Source organism: Cnephaeus nilssonii (genome assembly GCF_951640355.1).
Source record: "Cnephaeus nilssonii genome assembly, chromosome: 11".
Classification (NCBI taxonomy): domain Eukaryota; kingdom Metazoa; phylum Chordata; class Mammalia; order Chiroptera; family Vespertilionidae; genus Cnephaeus; species Cnephaeus nilssonii.
The window spans coordinates 34,706,194-34,733,731 of NC_137082.1; the positions used below are offsets into that span (position 1 = coordinate 34,706,194).

Below are 27,538 nucleotides of genomic sequence, written 5' to 3' on the forward strand. Positions count from 1 at the left end.
ACACTGCCACAATGGAGAGACGTAGCAGCTGTAACTAACATATAGAAAATCACAGGGAGGCAGCCAACATGAGGACACAAAGGAACAGGTCCTAAATGAAAAAATAGGACAAAACTCCAGAAAAAGAACTAAACAAAATGGAAGCAAGCAATTACTAGATACAGAGTTCAAAACACTGGTTATAAAGATGTTTGATGAACTTAGGGGAAGAATATATGAAATCAGTAAGAACTTGCATAAATAGATAGAAACCATAAAAAAGAACCAGTCAGAAAAGAAGAATACAATAACTGAGATGAGACCCTGGCCAGATAGCTCAGTTGGTTAGAGCATCATCCCGATATGCAAGGTTGTGGATTCAATCCCTGGTCAGGGCACATACAAGAATCAACCAATGAATGCATAAATAAATGAAACAACAAATCGATATTCCTCTCTCTTCTTCTCTCCCCACTTCCTCTCTTTCTCTAAAATCAATAAAAAAATTTTTTTAAATAATCTACCAATGAATGCATAAATAAGTGGAACAAGAAATCAATGTTTCTCTCTCTCTTCCTCCCTCTCTCTCTAAAATCAATGAATTAAAATAAATAAATAGATAACCAATGAAAATATATTTTAAAAGGTAGATGAAAAAACATTTTTTTCAAACCAATAAAGTCTGAGAGGATTCATTACTAAAAGATCTTCAGTACAAGAAATTTTAAAGGAAGTTTTTCAAGCACAAAGGAAAGGATAGCAAATACAAACGTGAATGTACACAAGGGATTAAAAAAAGGGGGGGGGTACATATAAAAGATTTTTTTCTCATTTAAAACATTTCTTTAGCCCTGACCGGTTTGGCTTAGTGGGTAGAGCATCGGCCTGCGGACTGAAGGGTCCCAGGTTCGATTCCAGTCAAGGGCATGTACCTTGGTTGCGAACACATCCCCAGTGGGGCGGGGGGGGGGGGGGGTGCACGAGGCAGCTGATCGATGTTTCTCTCTCATCGATGTTTCTAACTCTCTCTCTCCCTTCCTCTGTAAAAAATCAATAAAATACATTTTAAAAAATTACTTTAGAAAATAATTGTTCAAACAAAAATATAAATATATTTTGGAATATAAAGTAAAAATCTATGACAGCAAGAGCACAAAAGATAAGGGGAAAGGACAGAAGTACATTACTGTAAGTACAATACTTGACAGTATTCCTGCCCTTGGGCTTCATAAAGTTTTGTACCCCAAAAAAAGGGTCTTACATTTTACAGGTTGAGTGATGCCTTGACTGGGGTTAAAACAACCTGTCAAAAATCCAGCCCAGTTGGTGTGGCTAAGTGATTGAGCATCAACCCATGTACCAAGAGGGTGCTGGTTCAATTCCCAGTCAGGGCACATGCCTGGGTTTCAGGCTCAATCCCTGGTGAGGGGTATGCAAGAGGCAGCCAATAGATGTCCTCTCTCATCAATATTTCTATCTCACGGTTCCATTCCCAGTCAGGGCACATGCCAGGGATGCAGGCTCGATCTCCAGTGTGGGGCGTGCAGGAGGCAGCTGATCAATAGTTATTCTATTTCTTCGAGTATAAAAGGAGGCTAATAACAGCACTACCTCCAACCACTGTGGTGAGACTCCATGTGTTGATAACCATTAAGTGTATATTTCCTGGCAGACATAAGTGCTCAGGCAAACACCTTTCGAAGTATTAACCAGCTCAGCAGCACCATCCATCAGCCACAGCTGGACCGAATCACAGGAAAATCCCTAACCTAAGCCAAATCGATCAGGTTCCCACTCCTAGAAATTTGAATTGGGGCTGAGAGACAAAACTTTAGTCTGTGAATAGCTGGAGTAATAACATGAAAATGCAAGAATTACAGGACTGCTCTATTCTGCCACACAAATAAAGAAGCAGGAAAAGCAGGTCTAAGGAGACAAGAAAGTCTGAGCCTCAAGGGCTTCCCAGGCTGGATAGAGACCCTTCCAGACACCTGACAGTATTCCTGCCCTTGGGCTCCATAAAGTTTTGTACAAAAAAAAGCCAAAAACACACACACAAAAACAAACCTCTTTTTAGCTTAGCCTGAATGACTTGAACAAATTTCTCACTGTTACTCACTACCAGAGAGTCCTAACAAACACAAACACCAGGCTACTGGTGGCTTTGATGCTGCCATATCCTGAGGCATGGAGCAGGAGTCTCCTTTCCCAAACCAGAACTCAGAAAAGGTCACAGAAAAGGCCCTGTCTCTTTTCCCTCCTCTCCACTGGCTGCAGCATGCAGCTCCACAAATGGTCAAGTTCCCAAACTCTCCCCTTATCCCATCTGTTTAGTGCTCTCCCTAAATGATGGCAAGGTCCCCAGGCTTGACCACAGAAGCCTACAGAAACCACAAACTTCCTGAAATTCAGTACATTTCTAAGAAAGGATTAAAGACAGACAGTAATTTTGATTCTAAAAATATACATATGATGCAGCTTCCAGAAAGAAGGAGCACACATACTTTTTCCCTAATGCTTTCACTTAGTACAAAAACATCCTTCAGAAATGAATGGAGAAATCAAGACATTCTAAGATAAATGAAAACAAAGGGAATCTGCTGCCCGAGTGTCTAAAGGAAGTTCTCTAAACCAAAGGTCACCAACCTTTCGGACCTCACAGACCACCAGTGGTCCGCGGACCATCGGTTGCCGACTGCTGCACACAGAAAGGAAACAATAAAAGAGGGAATCCTAGAACATCAGGAAGGAAAAAAGAACATCTACACAGAAAACTACCAAAACACACCTAGGCCTATTAAATGAATTCAGCAAGGTCACAGGATACAGATAAACATACAAAACTCAATTATGTCTATATTATAGCAATGAACATACAGACACCTGAAATTAAAAACAACAGCCAAGCCGAAACCGGTTTGGCTCAGTGGATAGAGCGTCGGCCTGCGGACTCAAGGGTCCCAGGTTCGATTCCGGTCAAGGGCATGTACCTTGGTTGCGGGCACATCCCCAGTGGGGGGTGTGCAAGAGGCAGCTGATCAATGTTTCTCTCTCATCGATGTTTCTAACTCTCTATCCCTCTCTCTTCCTCTCTGTAAAAAATCAATAAAATATATTTTTTAAAAAAAAACAACAGCCAATTACAATACCTTAAAAAAACAAAACAGGAAATACGTAGGTGTACATCTAACAAAACATATACAGGATCTGTATACTTGACAACTATAAAAACTGATCAAAGGAATCAAAGAAAATCTAAATAAAGGGAGTCATACTGTGTTACAAAAAATGAAATGTACGTAGATACATATGGTCTCACCCCCTCCACCAGCACCAGCTGGGTACAACCCACAGAGGTCTTGTTGGCTTTCGTTGCTTCTTCTCGGAAGACAGTGATGAGTTCCTCCAAACGCCTTAATTTTACCTCTTCCAGGACATCATCCTCCAGCCTGTGATATGCCCGTGTCTTCTATGAAAAAAATTTTTAAAGAGGGAGGTCACCAAGGACCTATAGAATCCACAGCGGGAGACCATGTTCATTCCACCTGCAAGTTACAGACACGTATACAGGAAACCCAGGCCATACCCCGAGGGTTCTCTAGTTCTGAGAGCCTTCTAAGAGAAAAAGATAGCTATGCAGTGGAATCACCGTTTTTGCAAGGCCTAAATTTTAAATTTAGCACATAAAAATTACAGACTCAAAATTGTTTTCAACATTTTTATAGAATGTCCTAAGAATAAAAATTACATTTGTACATATGCCAAGTTACTTAGCCACATGGTTATAAAGTCACAAGATGCAAAGCAGCCTAAATATTTATCAATAGGTAACTAGTAAAACAAATTATTATTTACACAATGGGTTATTACATAGCTGTTAAAAAATAGTTTTATATATACTGATATGATTGCTTTAGATAGTTTTATATATACTGATATGATTGCTCTCCAAAATATACTTTTTTTAAAGGTTCTTTAAATTGGTTTTTAGAGAGAGAGGAAAGGGAAAGGAAGGGAGAGAGAGAGAGAGACAACGATGTGAGAGAGCAACATTAATGGGTTGCCTCCTGTATGCGCCCCAAGTAGGGATCAAGCCCACAACCCAGGCCTATGCCCTGACCAGGAATCAAACCAGCAACCTTTTGGTGCACAGGATGACGCCCAACCAACTGAGTCACACCAGTCAGGGCCCCAAAATATACTCTTAACAGAAATAAACAAGGTACAAATGAACGTGTATAATAACTTTGGGGTACAAAAAATACATATAAATATGTTTTAAATACATGAACTATCTCTAGAAGTTTGCAGAAGAAATTGCTAAGAGCAGTTGCCTTCAGGGAAGGAACTAAAAAACTAGGCAACCTGGGAAGAAGGAAGAATTTCTCACTACATATGATTTTGACCTTTTGAATTTTATACCATGAGCATATATTACCTAGTTCAAAAAAAAGAAAAGAAAATTTATCCTTGGCCAGCCAGTGTGGCTCAATTGGTTGGGCGTCATCCCAGGCACCGAAGGTTGCCAGTTCAATTCTAGCCAGGGAACATACAGTGGTTTCGGACTTGATGACCAGTAGGGGGTGTGCAGGAGGCAGCAGATGGATGTTTCTCTCTCACCTTCTCCTTTCCTCTCTCTAAAAATCAGTAAACTATTCTTTAAAAAAAAAGAAAATGTATCCTTGAAAAGCCTTTACATCATCCAACACCATGGTATGCGTGCATGTTTATACACACACACACACACACACACACAAGATCATAACAGTCCTAATTGGTTTGGCTCAGTGGATAGAGCGTCAGCCTGCGGACTGAAGGGTCCCAGGTATGATTCAGGTCAAGGGCACATGCCTGGGTTGCAGGCTTGATCCCCAGTAGGGGACGTGCAAGAGGTGGCCAATCAATGATTCTCTCTCATCAATGATGTTTCTATCTCTCTTTCCCTCTCCCTTCCTCTCTGAAATCAATAAAGATATATTTTTTTAAAATCATAACACAGTTGGAGAACCAATGAGCTAGACAAAAGTATGGAATAAGAGAAAAATCAATACACCAAAGTCTGGGTATTCAAATCAATCTGCCTTTGAGAGAACTACAAAATCCAGAAAAATATGGAGAATAGGTAGAGAATCCTAAAATGTAATTCTCTTACAAGGTTTACTCTATTCTGTCTTATTAACAACTTACCTCTATTATACACTGTCTTAAGTGCTTTATACATATTATCTTATTTAATCCTCAAAACAACTTGAGTTGGTACTAATGTTATCCCCATTTCACAAATGAAGAAACCAAGGACCTTTCCCAAAGTCACATAGTTATTAAATGAGAGAAGAGTAATTTAAGTGCTTGCTCTCTTTTACAGGCTATTGATTAAGTCTCTATAACCTAAACCCTAACCCAGGAATTAGATCCCAAAGTGTACACTCATATTCAATGCCCAATGCCCATAGAATATGCTTCCATAACATACTGAAAACCCATTTCCCAAATCTAACATTATAAAGAATTCCTATGGCATGTTTGTGATTTTCATGGAAAATAAGCAACAGCTCCTTTGAAGCTTCATCCCTGAAATAATTCTGTAAGAGACATGAATATACACACCAGCCCACTTACACTGCCTACAGAACACGAGACAGCGGGCTTTAAAATAAATGAGTTAGCTTGACTGATGGCAGCTGAGTTGATAGTGGCTAAGGTCACAGGTTCATTCATTCATCAGTCAGCTTTCCTGAGCCCATGGCGACAGAGGATCCTCAAACTCCAGCCCAAACACAAGGCAAGTTACCCCCAATGTGACTGTGGGGATAAGAAATGACCTAGGCAATTCATCTCTACCACCAAGAAAAAGGCAGCATACCAAGACTATCCCCTTTCTGCAAGAAAAACATTATTCTCTGTTTCCTTTCTCATCTCCTTTTGTATTGTTTACCTGGGAATCTGTGTTATAGGAGAAACTCCAAAGTGGGTATCAGTGAGTTCACTTGACCTATAAAAATGGAAACTAAAAATAGTTGAGGATGGCTGGGAGGGTGACAAGGACCCTCTGTAAAACAAATCATGTCTGTAGGCCAAAAGGAAGTTCTGTATGTTGAGAAATGAGTTCAGATTTCTTGTAAAGAGAATAATGTCCATCCCTCCCCATTCCAATTCTAAACAATCTATATCATAAAAACCCAGTGGCCCTAATGCCGTAACGACCAAAGACCGGTCACCAGGAGGCTGTGCGGGTGGGCGGGGCTGCGTGCTCAGCAAGGCCCATGTGGGTGGGCGAGGACTTGACTCTGGGTCTCACAGGATGGCGGGACTTGGGGAAGTCCCGAGGTGCAGCAGGGTCTGGGGTCCTGAGTCTCATGCGATTTCACGCACTGGGTCACTAGTCTAAACATAATTTCAAATATTCTAATAAAGAGAAATGTTGGCACAGATAATTATTTTTCGTCTCCAACTGCTGAATTACAGTATGTAAAATAGCAGACAGTTGGATTAGATAAAATAAAGAAATGAATGGTAAGATCCTTGTGGTTTCTCAAGGACTGCCTTGCTGCTATTTATATTTCCAGTTATCTTCAGTGAACCCCAAACTGGTCAGAAATGATGTCAGTCTCAGCACAGAAGTAGTTACTCCCCCATCCCAGAGCTCACCTGCCTCATGCTGTAGGCAAAGAGGAAGCCCATGTTGTACTGAACTTCCCGAAGCAAAGACACTGTCTGGAGGTGATCTTCCTCTGTCTCGCCACAAAAGCCAGCAATGAAATCACTGCTGAGGCTCACGCCTGCAACACACAACAAAGGACAAAGGACAGCTGCTTACTTTCAAGAGAGGCTTTTGGAACTTGTAGGCTACAGAGGGAGGGATAGCAATTGTAAGGGCTTTCCTGGAGCTATTTAGCCCATGTGCAAGTGTAATCAGGTCACTGCGGAGCGAGGAGGGAATAGTCCTGGCTATCTACAATGTTCCCATGCCAGAGCCTTGCTTCTCAGTCTATATTCCCCTCAGTACTAGAAAAGGTATTTTCACTTCAAATGTAGGATTTAGGAGCACAGTAGGAGTCCACATTTTCAAATTGGTCCTGCTTTATAAAAACATTGCAGTGCCCCATACAAATATACTTTTGAAGTTAGTTTAACACAATGTTCATTTAAAATAGTAACGATGACTACTATTTACTGAATACTTACTAAGTGCTACATATTACTATCTACTAGTATTTAACTTAACCTATTTAATTATCCCAAAAATCCAATGAGGTGAGTAGTATTAATTGCATTTTATAGATGAGAAAACTGCAGCCCAGAGAACTTCCACACTATCCTGTCCCATCAAAATGAAAGTATTTATGCATAATACAAGTTACAATCATTTAAATTTGGACAAAATGTCGACATTATCAACCAAATCTAAAGTAAAAGACTACAGACTAATTTTATTAGGAGGAAAGAAAAAGGGTTAAGATAAATAGGAAAGGAATAATCTCTAAGTACACATTTTTAAAGATATCAATTGCCCCCAAATCATTACTAATTCAGACCATATATAACTTTGCCAACTAACAAGAAAAAACAAAGTTTCTCCCATATGCTCAGAAACACAAAAACTATAGAAAATGAAACTCTTTAGCCTTGAGGCCATAAACTGATCCACATCTCTGAGTATTTCTAGCAAGACCAAAACATTAAAAAATCAGAAAGAAGTGAAAGAGAGAAAGAGCCCTGGATGGTGTGACTCCGTTGGTTGGAGCATTGTCCCATACACCAAAAGGTCATGGGTTTGATTTCTGGTCAGGGCACATACCTAGCTGGGTTGCAGGTTCGGTCCCCGGTTGGGGTGCATACTAGAGACAACCAATTGATGTTTCTCTCTCATATCAATGTTTCTCTTTCTCTCTCCCCCTTCTTCTGAGAGAGAGAGAGAAAAAGAGAGAGAGAGAGAGAAATTAAGAGAAGCAAAATAAGTGTAAAAGGTGTCACAGGTACTGCCATAGGTGTTGCCTGTATCTGACTAAGACTGTGGTCACTGTAATGTGCTCAGTAGGATACATTTCTTAAATGTACCTGGAATAGACTCTCTGATATGATGAATTAACTCCACATAAGCTTCTCTTGAATAGCTGCAATAAAGAACAAAAAGAATCTTCTTTAAATGAATGCTATTAAAAGATAGCACTATGAAATACCACATGTAATCACTTCTCACCCACACAGGACAGTACAATCAGTTCAACTACCCAAAAGATCTTATGATCCAAAACTTATACTGTAATCTAATTTAGGGCCTATGAATGTTTAGTTCAAGAACATAAATTATTTTAAATAGCCTTCTGCATTTAACTAATAATGAAGATAGATTAAACATTTCAAAGGATCTAGATGATTTTATATGCTCTCTGGTTCCAAGATTATGGCCAGAGGGATATCAAGGTCACCAAGAATAATTTGGAGGTTGTCAAGGACTTGTTTAACAGTGTTTTCAAGTCTGCCTGAGAACTCTGACCTTTGCGGGGGAAGTGGAGGGGCCAAATAAATAAATCTCTAAAAGATTTATTTGCCAATGTCAAAAACACTAGTTCCATACAGCTTGCCATCTGTCACATTCTCCTTTCAGTCTTTTCTCTGCAACATTTATTATTCCCAAAGTAAGTGAACACATAGAGCTGTACTAAATTCCAAGACCTAAAAAACTTTAATGTTAAAATCTCAGTGTGCCACATGGCAGGTGCTTAATAAAAAATAAAAAAACATGCTAAGCAAATGAAATGAGTGATCCAGTCCTTAGTCTATACATTCTTAGTGAACAACAGCAAATTACAATGTCCCTGGGTTTATTCATAGAACAAATATTTATTGAGCAGTTACTATGTGCTGCACACTATGCTAGAATTTTAGACACTGTTTGCTCCTCAAGGAGGCACTGAAAAGTCTGTACCCCCTCCGCATGGCTTCCAATACACGGCTACTTCCACTCTGGGCTGGTAGGTGGATCTGTTTACAGATGTTGTCTCTCTCATGAATCAGCTGCAGAACCTGGTCAAACAGAACACATTAAAGGTCATCAAAGTCTCACCAAAGAATCTTACAGAAAGGAATACCACCCCCTCTGTTCTTTGCCAAAGTTAATTTTCAAGTAATTAAGAGGCTAATTAAACCAAACACATGAATTATCCAAATGCTTTGCTTTTGCTCAAACCATGTTCTGTCTGTCCCAGACAGAAATGCTTAGGATACTACTGATAGCAGTTTGGCACAGTTAACTATCAACACTTACCTCATCAGGAAAATCCTTGGGGTGGGGAGAAGTAAAACGAATCCTCATTTCAGGATCTATTCTGGAGACCTGATCCAGAAGGTGAGCAAAACGAAGGCCCCCTTGCTTGGTTTTATAGTTGGTGGAGAAGCCACGGCTGAGGTTGGTGGACACTGCATTGTTGAACTGGACCTCTGAATTGTCCCGATAACTATTAACATTCTGACCAAGTAGTGTCACTTCTTTCAGCCCCTGAAAAGCAGGAAATAAATATTTTGGGAGCAATTTAAAATAGTTTGGTAGCTTCGTGCCATTAAAATTAAAATTAGCTGTGTCATAATGTTAACTTTAAAAAACAGGATACACTAAAAGCAATGTGGATCCTGGATTGGATCCTGAAAAAGAAAAATGACATTAAGTGGGGAAAGTGGCAAAATCAGGAAAAAAAAGTTTAAAGTTAGTTAATAGTAATGTACCATATTTGGTACATTTTAGTTTTGACAAATGTACCAAAGTTAAATAAGATGTTAACATTTAGAGATAACTCTATCTTTGCAACTTTTGTGTAAATTTAAAGTTATTCCAAAACTTTATTTTAAAAAGTTTAATAAAAGTTTATTAAAACAAATAAAGCAGGATATAAAACTAAGTAAAATGCACACATATATAAAAAGACATAACAATCAAATACAAAGAGTTACGGGACAATTAAGAAAATCTGAGTATGAGTGGGCTAGGATTAAGCTGATATTTAGCAATTTTTGGTTAATTTCATTAGAAGAATTAATGGTAATGAAAATTTCCTTATTTTTTAGAGATGTATTAACTTAAGGGTGAAATGTTATGCTACACTTTGAAATACTTTATCAACAACAACAAAAATAGATAAGGCAATTATGGCAAAAATGTAACAATTATTACATTTAACTGAGCCCTGGCCAGGTGACACAGTTTGTTGGAGCCTCATCCCATGCATCAAAAGGTTGTGGGTTTGGTCAGGGCTCACTTAAATACCTAGGTTTCAGGTTCAATCCCTGGTTGGGGGGCATACAGAAGGCAAATGATTTATGTTTCTCTCTCACATGGATGTTTTTCTCTCTTTCTCCCCTTCCTCTATCCCTAAAATCAATGAAAACATATCCTCAGGTGAGGATTTTTTTTTTTAATAAAATTAAATTTAAAAATTTAAGTGACTGTAAACTAGGGAAAAGGGGTTGCAATACTATTCTCTCTTTCCTGTGTATTTAAATTTTTTTCTTTCAAAAAGATAATAAAGTGGCTTAAAAAAAGGCTGCTTACTTAAATGACTTCCAATCAATAACCATTGTTTGAATGAATAAACAACATTCTGTTAAAGGAAAATATTCTATTCTTTTTGTAACTGTAGTCTAAAAAATCTAAATGAAAGACATCTTTTAGAAAGTTACTCTAGGCCTGGCCAGTTTGGTTCAGTGGTTAGAGCATCAGCCCAAGGACCAAAGGGTCTCAGGTTCGATTCTCGGTCAAGGGCACATGTCTCAGTTACAGGTTTGATCCCCTGCCAGGGTATGTGGGGGAGGCAACCAATCAATGTCTCTCTCTCTGTCTCTCTCCCTCTCCCCCTCATCCCTCCCTACCACAATCTCTAAAAAAAAAAAAATCAATGGGAAAAATATCCTCAGGTGTGAATTAAAAAACAACAACACTCTATAAGTAAAATAAATAAGTGATTAACAGATCCTTTAAAACATAACGCAGAATCATAGTTTTTCACAAGTTAGTGGGCTTTGAGTTCACTAAGATTCACTTTAATGTTAAGTTCCTTTTGTTATATGCAAATACCTTAGAAAGGTTAGGGAGTTTTTGTCATCACATCAGTTTACTTAAACAGAATTTCGCTATCTTGAGAGAGTGAGTTTTGGTACTGTGGAGGAGATGGGAGAGGAGAGGAAGGAGACAACTTTAGACCAGGAAGCACTTGTAGAGGTAGTGTACGGGGAATACCTTACAGTACCTATGTGAGCAGTCAAGGAACAAACTACAAAAACTGAGAATTTGGGGATGGGTGTGAAAAAAAGAGAGCACTGCCAGAGAGTAAGAAAGAAGGCAAACTGCTGACTTAGAACTGGAGGAGGGGCTAGCCTCCCTTGTCCTGAACCAACCAAGTCAGGAAACAGAGACTCTAGCAGAAGAAAAACTCATTCCCACCCACTGTCCTATTCTGCACAGCTGGAAGGTTTGTGCCTAGGGTTGAGGAGAGACCTCCTCAAGGGCTGAGGGACCAGCTCCCAATAGGAGGAAGGCAGTAGGTATCTTCCATCTAGCCTCTGATCTGATTTACTAGCTCAGTGGTTGGCAAACTGCGGCTCGCGAGCCACATGCGGTTCTTTGGCCCCTTGAGTGTGGCTCTTCCACAAAATACCACATGCGGGCACGCAGGTACAGTGAGATTGAAACTTCGTGACCCATGCACAGAAGTCGGTTTTCGGCTCTCAAAAGAAATTTCAATCGTTGTACTGTTGATATTTGGCTCTGCTGACTAATGAGTTTGCCGACCACTGTACTAGCTCATCTATTCTCTGCAAGCTGGCCCAGTGGTAAAATGAACAAAAGTTATGGGAGGTAAATCATACACCTATGGATGAGGACGTGGGGGGGAAGGGGGGGGAAGGGCAGAGGGGGGGTGGAAAGGAGCTATGGGGAGAAAAAGAGGAACAATTGTAATAATCTGAACAATAAAGATGTATTAAATTAAAAAATAAGATATAGGAGGTTTCTGTAGAATAGACAAATCAATAAATCATTCTGTAAAAAATTACTATGTGCCAGGTAGTTTAAAAACATTTAAACTACCATATCCTTCCAATAGCAATCCTTCCAATAAGCTGGCAAGAAAGGTATTATTTTATCCTCTTTCATAGATGGGGAAACTATGTTTTGAAGAAGATACTTAAATGACCAGTGCCCAGGCACCAAGCCAGAGAACAGTGGAGTCAGAATTCATACTTAATCATCTGATTCTAAACTTATGCTCTCATACTCTCTCCAATCTTTTGTGTTGACTCCTTAAGCAAACTTCACAGTGGATCTGCCTATAATTTGTGGCATCAAACCAAAGATGTACACCCATGTATTCTTTCTGGTCAGGTACGGTTTTAAACTTGTACAGCTTAAAAATAGCACAGGCTGCAAAACTAGAAAGTTGTCCTCATTCTTCCATTAACACACTCTCAGTAAGGAAGTCTGGAGAACTTTTCACCTGCTCGGAAAGCTTTCTCACTTCCTCTAGAATGGAGGCAACAGGCCGACTCCTCTCCCGGCCACGCGTGAAAGGAACAATGCAGTAGCTGCACATATTGTCACAGCCTCTCATGATAGACCTGGGGGGAAAAGGACAGAAGTTAGTAACAGCAGCAGAATGTCTTGGTCCAACCCAAGGAGCAGGTCACAATTTCCTTGGTATTATCCTTTGGCTCTAAATTCTCTTGACAATGTACTCACACTGGACCGATATGAGATCTAAGAAAAACTAAGGCAGACATTTTTTGATCTTTAAAAACTATTCTTTAGCCAAAACTGGTTTGGCTCAGTGGACAGAGCATCAGCCTGCGGACTGAAGGGTCCCAGGTTCGATTCCGGTCAAGGGCATGTACCTTGGTTGCAGGCACATCCCCAGAAGGTGGTGTGCAAGAGGCAGCTGATCGATGTTCCTCTCTCATCAATGTTTCTAACTATCTCTCTCCCTTCCTTTCTGTAAAAAAATCAATAAAATATATTTAAAAAAATAAAAACTATTCTTTAACCCCAGCATATAAACCAAACCATAACTGGTGGATATAGTGATTACCCTGAGGGACCAGTGGTGAAGGAATGGGTGAAGACATACCACACTTGGGCTTGCTACTGTTTATATTTTCATATTGTTTGAACTTTCCACTTCTAGACCAGAAAAATAAATAAATACTATAAAGTGCATATAGGAAGCAGAGACATTGGATTTAAAACACAGGGGTCTGCAGCCCTGGCCAGGTAGCTCAGTTGGTTGGAGCATCATCCCGTACAACAAAAGGTTGCAGGTTCAATCCCCAGTCAGGGCGAGTGTGGGAGGCAACCAATCAATGTTTCTCTCTCATGTCCATGTTTCTCTCCTCTCACTCTCAAAAAAAAAAAAAAATCAATAAAAACATATCCTTGGGTAAGGATTAAAAATAAAATAAAACACAGGGGTCTGCATTTCTCACATTCCTGGTCCAAATGCTAGGTATCTAAGTTAAGTCATTTTCTTTCATTTGCATCCTGTATAATGAAAGCCTCAATTTATTGTAAGGAAATAATTACTAGTATGTATCAAAGATGTTCATTGAAGAATTGTTAAATAAATGTTAGCGATTATTTTTATTAAGCATTCTAACAACAGAGTATTGTCTAGCCATTAAAATGAAAATGGTTGGTAAAATTTTTCTGCAAAAAATGATATAGTAAATATTTTAGGCTTTGCAGACCATACAATCTCTGCCACATACTCAATTCTGCTGTTGCAGTGGTGAAAGCAGCCGCACACCAAATGGGCACAGCTGTTATTTCAATAAAACTTTATTTACTAAACAGGCTGTAAGCCAATTTGCTAATCTCTGTTAGAGAAAATATAATGACATAAGAAATGTTCACCACTTTAAATAACAAAAGGTTATAAAACCGCCCGGCAGGCATGGCTCAGTGTTTGAGCATAGACCTATGAACCAGGTGGTCATGATTCGATTCCCAGTCAGGGCATATGCCTGGGTTTTGTGCTTGATCTCCAGTGTGGGGCATGCAGGAAGCAGCCAATCAATGATTCTTTCTCATCATTGATGTTTCTATCTCTTTCTCCCTCTTCTTTCCTCTCTGAAATCAATAAAAATATTTTTTAAGTTATAAAACCAATTACACAAAGAACCATTTTTTTATAAACAAACACATAAACAAAGCATATACACATAAGCACAAAGGACAGGACAGCAATGATACACACCAAAATGATAATAGTGTTTATCATGAGGTGGTAGAGGTAGAGTTAATTCTTACTTTCTTCTTTATGTTTTTCTATCTTTTCCACATTTTCTTCAACAAATATAAACCATTTTGTCAATTACCTTTTTTAACTTTAAAGATCAGGGAAGAGAAAAAAAGAATCAGGAAAGCCTACGTGATAAAATAGAAGTATAGAAGGGAGGGTAGGAAAGACCTCATTTTATGTATATGAATACATATGCGAAAAACACTTCTCGCTCTAGCTGGTTTGACTCAGTTGATAGTCAGCCTGCAGAATGAAGGATCCTGGGTAAGATTCTGGTCAAGAGCACATACCAGTTGCGGCTTGATCCCCAGCCCTGGTTGGGGCACATGCAGGAGGCAACCAATCGATGTGTCTCTCTCCCTCCTTTCCACTCTCTAAAAATCAATGCAAAAATATCCTCAGGTGAAGATTTAAAAGACACACACACACTTCTCAAAGGATTATACAAGAAACAACTACCATGCCACCTCTGCGATGTGGCCTAGGAGACTGGGGATGACAGGTGTGAGGAAATCTTATACATCATTTTTTGTCTTTTGTACTGTGTGCATGCATTACATTTTTTTAATGATTCCATTAATTTTTTAGAGACAGAGAAAGGGAGAGAGAGAGAGAGAAACAATGATTGGCTGCCTCCTGCCCACCTCCTACCTGGAATCAACCTTGCAACCTGGGCATGTGCCCTGACCGGGAATTGAACCAGCGACCTCTTAGTGCATGGGATGACACTCAACCAATTGAGCCACACCAGCCAGAGCTTAATTTTTTTAATGTAATAACATTAACATGTCATTTTTATTTATTTTTTTATCCTCACCCGAGGATATTTTTCCATTGATTTTTTTTTAGAAAGAGTGGAAGAGAGAGGGAACAATAGAGAGAAACATCGATGTGAGAGAAACACATTGATTGGTTGCTTCCTGCACAAGCCTCAACCAGGGCCCATGCCGGAGAGGAGCCTGCAACCAAGGCACATGACCTTGACTGGAATCGAACCCGGGACCCTTTGGTCCACAGGCCAATGCTCTATCCACTGAGCCAAACTGGCTAGGACAACATGTTATTTTTAAAGTGAGAAAGAAGTTTACTCTGTCTCTTGGTCAGTGACTCACACAAAAGCAGAAGTGGCACTGGGGCTCGTCTGGACTGGCATGACATCAGCATAGGTCTCATCCAGAGAAAGCAGCACATTGGCAGCTTGCTGGCCTGACTCAGCAACAGTCAGTAGCCGAGGAAGGTCCCGATAGGCATCTGGACCAGCCAAAATATCCACCATTTTCTCCCTATTGAGGATCTCCTCCTTCAGTCTCTCAGCCATGCAACCTGGGAGGGAAAAGAAATAAGCACCTGTTCCCAAATTCATTGGGTCTCCTGGCTTCTCACTACACATTATCTCCAGCTGGGTTAGAGGCCAGGGCACCGACACTTCTCCGAGACTTTAGCATCATCCCTCCTATTTGCCCAAACACTTTCATAGCACTAGAACCTGCATCTTCCACAGGGAAAGGGCTCAAGAGCAATTCAATTAAATGCCCAGAAAAAAACTAAACCACCATTCAAACACCTTTCTAAACACGAACCACCTCTTTTTTTCCATTGAAAATTACTTGTTGGTACAAATAAAAATATTTTGCACCAGAAATTTATTTTTAAAAATAAAGCTTAGCCCAGTTGGCATGGCTCAGTGATTGAGCATTGAACTATGAACCAGCAGGTCACAGTTCGATTCCCAGTCAAGGCATATGCCTGGGTTGCAGGCTCGATCCCCAGTGGGGGGCATGCAGGAGGCAGCTGATCAATGATTCTCTCTTATCATTGATGTTTCTATCTCTCTCTCTCCCTCTCCCTTCCTCTCTGAAATCAATAAAAAAAATATTTTTAAAAAATGTTTTAAAAAATAAAGCTTAATATACATTTCTACCCTTTTTATCCCTCTTCTTGCCCATAATACTTGCTACCGGTAAAACCTGTAAGAAATTAGTTAACCATCTATGCTGATATCTTCCATATGCTAAAAAACCATTGTTATTAATAAGACTATCAAATTAATAAAAAGTCAATTTTATTACAAACACCCTTTGAAAATACTTGTTTAAGAACTATTCTTCCCTGGCCGGTGTGGTTAAGTCGGTTGGACATCATCCCATGCACTGAAAACGTTGCCAGTTCCATTCCCGGTCAGGGCACATGCCCAGGTTGCAGTCTCAATCCCCATTAGGGGGCATGCAGGAGGCACCCGATGGATATTTCACTGTCACATCGATGTTTCTCTCTCTCTTTCTCCCTCTCCCTTCCTCTCTCTCTAAAAATATTTTTTAATCTTTTAAAGAACTATTCTTGGTTGTACACCCATCTTCATAGCAGCATCATTCACAACACAAAAGGTAAAAGCAACCCAAGTGTCCATCAATGGATGTGGTATAAACATACAACAGAATATTATTCAACCTTACAAAGAAGGAAATTCTGACACATAATTAAAGACATTATTCTAAGTGAAATAAGTCAGTCTCAAAAAGAAAAATATTGTATTACTCTAATTACGTGAGGTACCTAGTCAAATTCATAGAGGCAGAAAGTAGAATGGTGGCTGCCAGGGACTGAGTTGAGGAGGGAATGGCAAGTTATTGTTTAATGGATATAGAGGCTCAGTTTGGGAAGATGAAAAAGTTCTGAAACTGATGGTGGTGATAGTTGCACAACAATGTGAATGTACTTAATGCCACTGAACTGTACATTTAAAAAGGGTTAAAATGGTAAAATTTATGTTACATATTTTTACCATTTAAAAAAACCTCTTTGGGGGATTTCTAAAATTCTAATATTTACCCAGGGATTTCTATAATGAAGGAACTGAAATGGAACAAAACATTTCCACTGACCCTTCCATCTTCCTATATCACTTAACACATTAATCTATGTAACAGAATATGCTCCAATTGTGTTTTGAACACAGTCTGTTTTAAGGCCGCATACATTAACTAAATTCTAGAAACAAGAGGGTACAGAACCTTTATTTTATTTTTTTAAATATATTTTATTGATTTTTTACAGAGAGGAAGGGAGAGGGATAGAAAGTTAGAAACATTGATGAGAGAGAAACATCGATCAGCTGCCTCCTGCACACCCCCCACTGGGGATGTGCCCATAACCAAGGTACATGCCCTGGACTGGAATCGAACCTGGGACCCTTCAGTCTGCAGGCCGACACTCCATCCACTGAGCCAAACAGGTCAGGGCCAGAACCTTTATTTTTGAAATATGCTTCCAAGCTATCTAGATGAGAGATGTCCAATAGAATTTCTAAGATGATAGAAATGTTCTTTACCTGTGCTGTTCAAACTGGTAGCCAGTGGCTACTGAGCAGTCACTATGTGGCTAGTGAGAATAAAGAAGTAAAATTTTAGTATCATTTAAGTTTAATTAAATTTAAATAACCACATGTGGCTACTGGCTATTGTATTGGTCAACACAGATCTAGATCTTCACTTGAGCATGCTTCAGGAGTCAAGATGAAATGTGCCTACACTGTAAATTTATGCTTGCAGCTCCTCAGACTCCAAACGCTCTCCTATCTGTAACTCTGTCACAATGAGCCACATTAGACTCCAGGAAGGATAGACCACTTTCTGAGTACCTATTACTTCAAGGCATTATAAAAAGACATTTTATGAGCTTTATCTCATTTAATCCTACAGCCTCTGACATTAAGTACAAGAGATGCATGAGGTATATAAGATTTCTTCACACACTGGGTATCTGGCCTCTAAGAGAAACCCTAGTACATAAAGCTACATGGAGCCCAAGTCTCAAAACCCACAAAATCTGCAAATTACCAGATACCTAGAATCCCAATCTTCAGAGGTACTCGGGAACGGAGCCGTTTTGTCTTCAGGGCTTTAAGCTGATGTAAACGATTCCAGATGGTCTGTTCAGCCTTCTCCCTACAGAGATCAAGAGGTAGACCTAAACCTGCAAATAAACTACATAGCAATCTAAAAGAGTAGAACAATGGGAATAAAATAAAAACCTTCAACACTTTAAAGGAATACCTAACCTAAAGGTTTAGGGAGGGTAGGCAGGGAGCCAATTGAAGAAGCACCATTTGCTATAACATTCCTAGAATGACGCCCTTCCTGCCCATCTCCAAATCCTGACAAGCCTTTAAGCCAAACTCAAAAACAATCTACTTCACAAAGCCTTCCCCAACGCTACTGTTGGAGAGTTTATCCTCCTTCCTTTTAACTACTCTATCACTTTAACTATATTTTCCTAGTACTTAGCGTTTATCCTTTCTATTTTTTTATTTTTTTACCTAGTGCTTTTCACCAGATGTTAGAGCTACTTATATATTTATCTTAGTTCCCATATGAGACTAAGCTCCTAGGCTCCATATGAAGGAAGAGTTCATTTCTGAATCTCCCAAAATACCTAATTCTGCGTCTTGTAGCAGAGACAACCCTCTGAACAAAAATGTTGGATTAATTAATTGATAGTACACCCAGTTGAGAAAACATTAAGAATAACATGTCTCGCCCTGGCCGGCTTGGCTCAGTGGACGGAGCGTCAGCCTGCGGACTGAAGGGTCCCAGGTTCGATTCTGGTCAAGGGCACATGCCTGGGTTGTGGGCTCGATCCCCAGTAGGGGGTGTGCAGGAGGCAGCCGATCAATGATTCTCTGTCATCATTGATGTTTCTCTCTCTCTCTCCTTCTCCCTTCCTCTCTGAAATCAATAAAGAAATATATTTTTTTAAAAAAAGAATAACATGTCTTGTACATAAAAACAAAGTATGAAAGATGAAATGTTCACCGCTAATGGATGCCACTCTCCTGTGTTCAGAAGAACTCTGTCCTCCAGCCACTAACTGCATCCTAACCCTTACGATGTGAACAACATCATAAACATGTGCCATTAGCTACAAGAAAAACCTTAGGAAAAGTTGGGTGACTCAGCACACTCTCAGTTTCCTCATCTAGACAATGAGTTTGATAACATCACCTAGCCCATAGAGTTGTTGTGAGAATCAAATTACTTAGTGCATGTATGGTATAGTGCTCAGCACAGGACCTGACAAACAGCACATGCTCAGCAAATGTCAACTAGCTCTATCATTACTGTCTCCAGTGCATAAAATTGCAAAGCCATTGGCTCATCTCCACAGGTAGGACAGCCTGGCACTGTTAGCTCTGGCATCCTATATAATAAAAGGCTAATATGCAAACCAACCAAACTGTGGAACTACTGGTCGCTATGATGCACAGTGACCACAGGAGGCACACGTTCAATGCAGGAGCTGCCCCCTGGTGGTCAGTGCGCTCCCACAGGGGGAGTGTCACTCAGCCAGAAGCCCTGAGCCAGGCTCACAGCTGGCAAGCTCACAGCTGTGGCAGGAACCTCTCCCACCTCTGCGGTAGCACTAAGGGCTAAGGATATCTGACTGCCAACTTAGGCCCGCTCCCCACAGGGCGCAGGTCTAAACCGTCAGTCAGACATCTCCCAAGGGCTCCCGGACTACGAGAGGGCACAATCCAGGCTGAGGGACTCCCCCCAGAGTGCATGAATTTCGTGCACCGGGCCTCTAGTTATTATATAAGATATATTCACTCTCTAGGTAAAGAACAAATTCCCACCTGATAGAGCAAGTGACAAGGAGGATCACATCAGCCTGAGTAAAGAGCAAGGGGAAAAAAGAAAATTATGAAATTAGCCTTGTAGAATCACTGCCCATGACCCTTTTTTTCCCTGCTTATAAACTTTTATGGAAAATACACTTTTAAGGAAATGTAAAAATCTGAGTACTTCATCATCAGTGAAAATGAACTACCATTAACAGATATACAGTTTCTGCTTTTGGTGATAAAAAAGGTTTGAAATTAGATAGTGGTCATGGTTGTACAACATTGTGAATATTATTAATGCCTCTGCATTGTACATTTAAAAATAGTTAATGTATGCAAATGTCAATTCACTACATTATACACCTGAAACTATTATAATACTGCATGCCAACTATACTTTAAATTTTTTAAATGTTATCTGTTTAAAAAAAGAAAGAAAATGAACTACATAGTAATACCATGATAACAGAGCTTATTAAGAAGCCAAAATCTGCCCTTGCTAGTTTGGCTCCATGGATGGAGCGTCGGCCTGCGGACGCAAGGGTCCCAGGTTTGATTCTGGTCAAGGGCACATGCCCGGGTTGCAGGCTCGGTCCCCAGTGGGGGTCGTGCAGAAGGCAGCCAATCAGTGATTCCCTCTCATCATTGATGTTTCTATCTCTCTCTTCCTCTCCCTTCCTCTCTGAAATCAATAAAAATATATTTTTTAAAAAAGCTAAAATCTAGCAACTTCCAAAATGATAGGTTAAAGATTTGTCTGAAGTCCATGTGTTTTGACATGGGATTAGATCTTATTTTCCACATACTAGACAAATATCTTTTATTGTGGAAAAACATACATAACATTTACCATTTTAACCAGTTTTAAGTGTACAGTTCAGTAGCATTAAATACATCCACCTTGTTATGCAATTATCACCATCAACCTTCCAGAACTAAAACGCTGTACTCATTAAACACTAATTCCCAACCCTGCCCCTGCAATCTATTTTTAACTTAGTTCCTTGCCTGAAAGTGAGCATCACCATAAAATTTTCAAAAATAATGAAACAAATGTTCACCTTAGTCCCATTCTACATACTTTGCTCAAAAGAACTCACTCTCACCAGGCCATACCCTGTTCCTGAAACTGCATCTAAAAATTGGCACAAATGTACAGTTTAGCGTAGATCCAGAAACAGGGAAACAGACAATACGTGTACCTCTTGGAGATTACTGGTCCGCAGGTAGCCACTCTTCTGTAAGATGGACCAGGCTATCTCTGCGTCATTCACATTCATCTGACAGCCATAGGTCTCAAGGTAGACTGCAATGAGAGGGAGAGTCCATGGTAGGCAGACAAAAAGGGACCATATGTCTCAAAGGTCTCCTTCTCAAATGTCCCAGAAATATTTGACACAACTGGTTATCCACTAAGTCCCCTGTTGTCTCAATTCTAAGACACCATTAATTACCAGATGTATCACTAAATTAATGACAGCTTTTCAGAACAAAAGAAATACTACATTATATACACACACCAAATATAAGCCATGTCACTTAAAATATGGGGAAAACATGCACCTAAGCATCAGGAAATTTTATTTATATATATATGTGTGTATATATATATATATACACACACACACACACACACACACACACTAGAGGCCTGGTGCACGAAATTCGTGCATGGAGGGGGGGCGTGTCCCTCAGTCCAGCCTGTACCCTCTCCAATCTGGGACATCCCTCTCACAATCCAGGACTGCTGGCTCCCAACTGATCACCTGCCTGCCTTCCTGATTGCCCCTAACCTCTTCTGCCTGCCAGCCTGATCACCCCCTAACCACTCCACTGCCAGCCTGATTGATGCCTAACTGCTCCCCAGCCAGCCTGTTTGCCTCCAACTTCCTTCCTCTGCCGGCCTGGTCACCCCTAGCTGCCCTCCCCTGCAGGGTTGATCGCCTCCAACTGCCCTCCCTTGCAGGCCTGGTGCCTCCCAACTGCCCTCCCCTGCTGGCCATCTTGTGGTGGCCATCTTGTGTCCACATGGGGGCAGGATCTTTGACCACATGGGGGCAGCTATATTGTGTGTTGCAGTGATGGTCAATCTGCATATTACTCTTTTATTAGATAGGATAGAGGCCTGGTGCATGGGTGGGGGCTGACTGGTTTGCCCTGAAGGGTGGGGGTTCCCTTGGGTCGTGGGGCGGCCTGAGAGAGGGGCCTGTGGTGGTTTGCAGGCCGGCCACGCCCCCTGGCAACCCAAGAGGAGGCCCTGGTATCTGGAATTTATTTACCTTCTACAATTGAAACTTTGTAGCCTGGAGCAAAGCCAAGCCTGCTGCTCGCTCCGCAGCCAGCAGCAATTTCTGTTGGAGTTAATTCACCTTCTATAATTGAAACTTTGTAGCCTTGAGTGGAGGCTTAGGCCGGCAACAGGATGGCTTCTTTTGTTACTGCGGAAACCCAAGCCTCCCTCCCGCTCTCAGTGGCTGTAGCCATCTTGGTTGGGTTTATTTGCATATTTGCTCCTGATTGGCTGGTGGGCGTGGCTTGGCTGGTGGGCGTGGCTTAGGCTTAGCAAAGGTGCGGTCAATTTGCATATTACTCTATTATTAGGTAGGATTATTAGGTAGGCTATGCCTAAGTGACCGTTCAACCAGTAGCTGTGACGCGCACTGACCACCAGGGGGCAGACGCTCAACACACAGGCATGGAAACATGGAACAGACTGATGAATCTCAGAGGGAAGCGGGGAGGGCAGAAAGAGATTAACCAAAGATCTAATATGAGACCCAGTACACGGATTCGTGCACCAGTGGGGTCCCTCAGCCTGGCCTGCTGGGATCAGGCTGAAACCGGCAGTCTGACATCCCCCAAGGGGTCCCAGATTGCGAGAGGGCACAGGCCAGGCCAAGGGACCCCACCGGTGCATGGGGGCCTCTAGTATGGTTATAAAAACAATCAGAAAAGCAGGGATTAGCTGACAACATTGATTATCAACCAAGAAGAAAAACAAATTTAAATCCACACATAGCCCTGGCCAGGTAGCTCACTTGATTAGAGCATCATCCCAATATATCATGGTCAAGAATCAAGCAATGAATGCATAAATAAGTGGAACAACAACAAATAGATGTCTGAGAGACAGAGATGATAGATAGATAGATAGATAGATAGATAGATAGATAGATAGATAGATGTAGATATAGATGAGACACATAGTATTATTTATAATATAAAAATTTGGAAGCAACCTAATGTCCAACTATAGGGGACAGGTTGAGAAACATCATGGTATAGAACAAATGTGATTATTTTGTACCAATTTTTAAAAATTTAATTATAAATAATGTAGTTTTGGGGGAAATGTTTAATGAAAACAAATTACAAATAATTTTCACCTTATGATTGCAACCAAATCTTTAAGAATTATAAAAGGAAATAGTTTTTTGAAACAGGGCAAGGGGGGAAAGGTCTGATTGTCCCTTAATTTCTCTTCAAACTTTTTTAAGGCATTTATCTGATTGCATAATGTTTCTAAGGAAACCTCTGCCTAAATATAAAGAGTGAATTTCTACAGCACCAATTGTGAAAGCTGCCTTATAACTTAAGACAATCTAAAAATTAGAACTGAAAGTACAGGATTTCCAAAGGTAACCAAAGAGAGGACTACCCAGGACTCTATGCCCCAGCTGGGTGCACCAACACTGTAAGTTCCTTCATATTAATGTTACTTGGTGGAGTTTAATGACTCCCTAACTTAGCAAGCCTTCCCACACTGTTAAACTTCCAAAGCCAGGTATGTAATAAAAGAACAGATAAGAATCAGGCCATGGATGCTGGAAAAGAGCAAAGCAGAAAGCCCAAAGAGAGACAAAAAGTAAAACCAACCTTTTCTCTGCCTTCCTAAAAGTTCATCCACTGTGAGATATGGGGGTGGGTCCACCACATCTGTAGAAGCCAGCTTCTCTTGAGGAACTGAAGCACTTCTTAAGAAATGCTGAAACGTTGGTCCAGTAGCCAGCCTGGAGCTGAAATCCTTCCGAGCTCCATCCTCCTGCTGCCCCTCTGGACTGGGACATGTGGTGCCGGAGAAACTGCTGTGTGCCCTGCAGGTCCGGAGCAGCAACCAGGACACAGAGGCCAAGGGGCCCCACCCCAGACACCTCTGTGCTTGGAGGATACACTGTAAATGATGCATGGCACTAAAACAGCTCAAAGTCTGCAAAAAAATAACAGACATCATCACCATTTATTGAACACAATGTACAGAGCACTACTCTAAGTACCTCAAGTAGATGATACCTTTAACAATAGTATCCCTATTTTTACAGGTGAAAACACCGAGGCAGCTTGCTCAAAATCACACAAAGGAGTGCCAGAGATGAGATGCAAATCCAGGCAGTGTATTTTCAAAACAAAGGGGTGGTAGAGATGAGATGAGAAGCCCTGACAAAATAAAGTAGCACCTTGCACAGGAACAATTCCAAAGGCTTTAAGCATATTTACTCATTAAATCTTCACCGCAATCCTAAGCAACATAGGCAACCGACACTATTATGCCATTCAGAGATGATAAAAGACACAAGAAAGGCTGAGGAACTTGCCTAAGCTCCCACAGCCAGTAAGCAGCAGAGCTAGCCACCTTGCTACACTGTCTCCCAATACAGTGAAAACCACTTACTGAGGGTATCTTCCTTCGAGTTCCTTCCAAAGGAATATACCTAACATGGGCACCATATGCCTGATCAATGACTCCTTCTACCCTCCATGAGTCTCAAATTATTGCCTTCAAACTTCCGACCCATGGCTGGTGGGATGGAAAATGGCACAACCTTTACAATGTGCCATTTTCCATCAAATTAGACACACACAAACCTTTTGACCAAGCAGTTCCATTCCTAGATATTTATCCTACAGATATACTCTTACATAGACAAAATGACCTACTTATAAGGATACTTGTTGCAGTAGTGTTTCTAGCATTAAAAGAATGAAAGATATCTAAATATCATCAATAGGGGACTAGTTAAGTAAGTCTTGGTATATCCATACAATGGAATAAGATGGAACAGTCAGAAAATGAGGCTGAATCTATACATGGCAAAAGCAAGGAAGCAGCCCTGGCCTGTGTGGTTCAGTTGGTGGGAGTGTTGCCCCGAAAGGTTGTGGGTTCAATTCCTGGTCAGGGCACATACCGAGGTTTTGGGTTTGGTCCCTGGTCAGGGTATATGTGGGAGGCAACCAATCAATGTTTCACTCTCACATCGATGTTTCTCTCTCTTTCTCTTCCTCTCTCTCTAAAAAAAATCAATTTAAAAAAATGAAAAAAAAGCACCCAGCCAGCATGGCTCAGTGGTTGAGCATTGACCTATGAACCCAGGAGGTCAGGGTTTGATTCTGGTCAGGGCTCATGCCTGGGTTGTGGGCTGGATCCCCAGTGGGGGGCATGCAGGAGGCAGCCGATCAATGATTCTATCATTGACTAGAGGCCCGATGCACGAAATTCATGCAAGAGTAGCCTTCCTTCCCCTAGCTGCTAGCAACAGGCTTCCCTCCTGCCGCCCACAGGCACCTAGGACCCAGGCTTCCCTCGCAGCCCCCCGCCCCGCCCCGCCCCTCCACCCCCTTCGTCCAGAAGGACATCAGTCTAATTAGTATATTACACTTTTATTATTATAGATGTTTCTATCTCTCTCTTCTTCTCTGAAATCAATAAAAATTTATTTTTTTTAAAAACAAACGAAAAAAGCAAGGAAGCAAAGTGCTAGAAACTACCTACAGTATGCTATACTTGAATCTGGGGGAAGGAAAATGGGAACATTAAGGTGCATGTTTGTAAGTATACACAGTATCTCTAGAATGCGTAAGATACAGTAACTGCCTCCCAGGAATAAACCCAGATGATTCAAAATACAAGATCTGGAGACATACTTTCCACCACATATTCTTAATGGACTGCCTCACTCCATCCATACCAGCTATCTTTATACGGATCTTCACTAGTTTTCTAGGCTTTTACACATGCTGTTCTCTCTGGCTGGTATGTCTTCTCTCTACTGCCTTGGCCAACTCCTATGATACTTTTAAGGTCTCTGCTCCCTCCTGAAAGCCTGTCCTGGGCACCCCGCCTCCCAAAATCTAGGTTGGGGTCCTCCTCTAGGTCCCCAAGGCTTCCTCATAACTCTCTTTCACAGGAGTCATTACACTTTGCTATTACTTACTACTTACACTTTGCCATCTCTTATAAGCTGGAAGGTACCTGAAAGCAGGAAACCAATCTCATTCATATTTACATCAGGCGCTGTACATGTAAAATGAGCAGATGTGGCCCGTCACCTCTCCAAGCTGATCACCTGCTGTATATGCTACCGGTACCTTAGGCAGGAACAGTGCTAACCTACTTTCAAGTGTCAGAGAACAGCAGACTTTTAGTGTGAGCCTTAAAGTCACCAATTTCTGCCCCTTACTTGTGTGACCTTGGGCAAGTCAAATTCCTGCGTCTGAGCTGTAAAAGAAGAATAATAGTACCTACCTCCCAGAGATGATGTGAGCATTAAAGGAGATTTTAAAAACCCAGCTTGGCACACGGTAAGTGTTCAGTAACTTCACATCTGCAGCCCACATCCCCTCTCATGGTGGGTATAGAGCCGTGTTCGGCAAACTGCGGCTCGAGAGCCACATGTGGCTCTTTGGCCCCTTGAGCGTGGCTCTTCCACAAAATACCACGGCCTGGGCGAGTCTATTTTGAAGAAGTGGCGTTAGAAGAAGTTTAAGTTTAAAAAATTTGGCTCTCAAAAGAAATTTCAATCGTTGTACTGTTGATATTTGGCTCTGTTAACTAATGAGTTTGCCGACCACTGCTCTGGGAGCTTCCATTTCTTCATGTGTGAAACAGGGGTAACAGAACTACCTCTATGTCTATTGTAAGGATCAAATGTGATACTACAAATAAAATGATTGCATAGCACAATATGGGGCTCAGAAATTAATTGGTAGTCGGCAAAAATCATGAGACAACAGCCTCGACTCAGTATATATAAACATAAACAATAAAGCATCCCAAACATTTTATTGGGTGGTTACAATAGGCATGGTCCTAATATCATCCCCACTTCACAGGTGACAAAGCTAAGGATCTGGGTGAAGAAGGGTGACCTGCCTAAGGTCACAAAGAGTAGGCAGCGGTACTGGGGTGTGAACCCCGACAGTCTGACACCAGGGTCTGCACCGTGACCAGCAAGCCATCCTCCCCACGAACACCGCAAATTTCGGAGCCTCCGCAGCCCCTCCTGCCACCGCGCGGGTGCGCAGCACACCTTCACCCCGCGCGCCGCTCACCTCCCGCAACTGGAGCGTCCAGCGTCCCGGCGGAACTTCTCCGCCGGACTCAAACAGCTGCCGGCGCACGCGCGACTTCCGTTCCGACGCGACTTCCGTCCGGATGGTTCCAACGGAAGTGCCTCCTCCGAAAGGTCCGGGTGGGTGCAGGCTCCTTGCTTTGAAAAACCTCCACCACTCACTCTGTGAACCTTACGACACCCAGTAGCCGGCCGGCGGCAACTGAGCGCTTGAAATGCGGTGAATGCGAGTTAAATGGGCTCTAAATGTCGAACAAAGAATGCAAAATGTCTCCTCTCTTTATAGATATGTATGTTTTTATTGATTTCAG

The 27,538-nt window shown here is 41.3% G+C and overlaps 1 protein-coding gene across 2 annotated transcripts in view; it reads right to left on the reverse strand.

The window, feature by feature from the left end:
- Window positions 1-27,275, reverse strand: part of CDK5RAP1 (CDK5RAP1 mitochondrial tRNA methylthiotransferase) — a 48,365-nt gene extending 21,090 nt beyond the window's left edge. Inside the window, exons 1-12 of one of the 2 annotated variants that reach the window (XM_079783760.1) lie at window positions 27,208-27,275; window positions 23,758-24,088; window positions 21,084-21,187; window positions 19,894-19,928; window positions 18,105-18,205; window positions 15,374-15,584; window positions 12,465-12,585; window positions 9,248-9,478; window positions 8,909-9,006; window positions 8,038-8,093; window positions 6,628-6,758; window positions 3,299-3,445 (exon numbers count right to left, since the gene is read on the reverse strand). In XM_079783760.1, the coding sequence (XP_079639886.1) occupies window positions 3,299-3,445; window positions 6,628-6,758; window positions 8,038-8,093; window positions 8,909-9,006; window positions 9,248-9,478; window positions 12,465-12,585; window positions 15,374-15,584; window positions 18,105-18,205; window positions 19,894-19,928; window positions 21,084-21,187; window positions 23,758-24,067 (1,545 nt within the window). In that variant the 5' untranslated portion in view covers window positions 24,068-24,088; window positions 27,208-27,275. Of the gene's footprint in view, window positions 1-3,298; window positions 3,449-6,627; window positions 6,759-8,037; window positions 8,094-8,908; window positions 9,007-9,247; window positions 9,479-12,464; window positions 12,586-15,373; window positions 15,585-18,104; window positions 18,206-19,893; window positions 19,929-21,083; window positions 21,188-23,757; window positions 24,089-27,207 lie in introns of both variants that reach the window. The other variant, XM_079783761.1, reaches the window with a different exon arrangement.
- Between the last annotated feature and the right edge of the window lie 263 nt (window positions 27,276-27,538).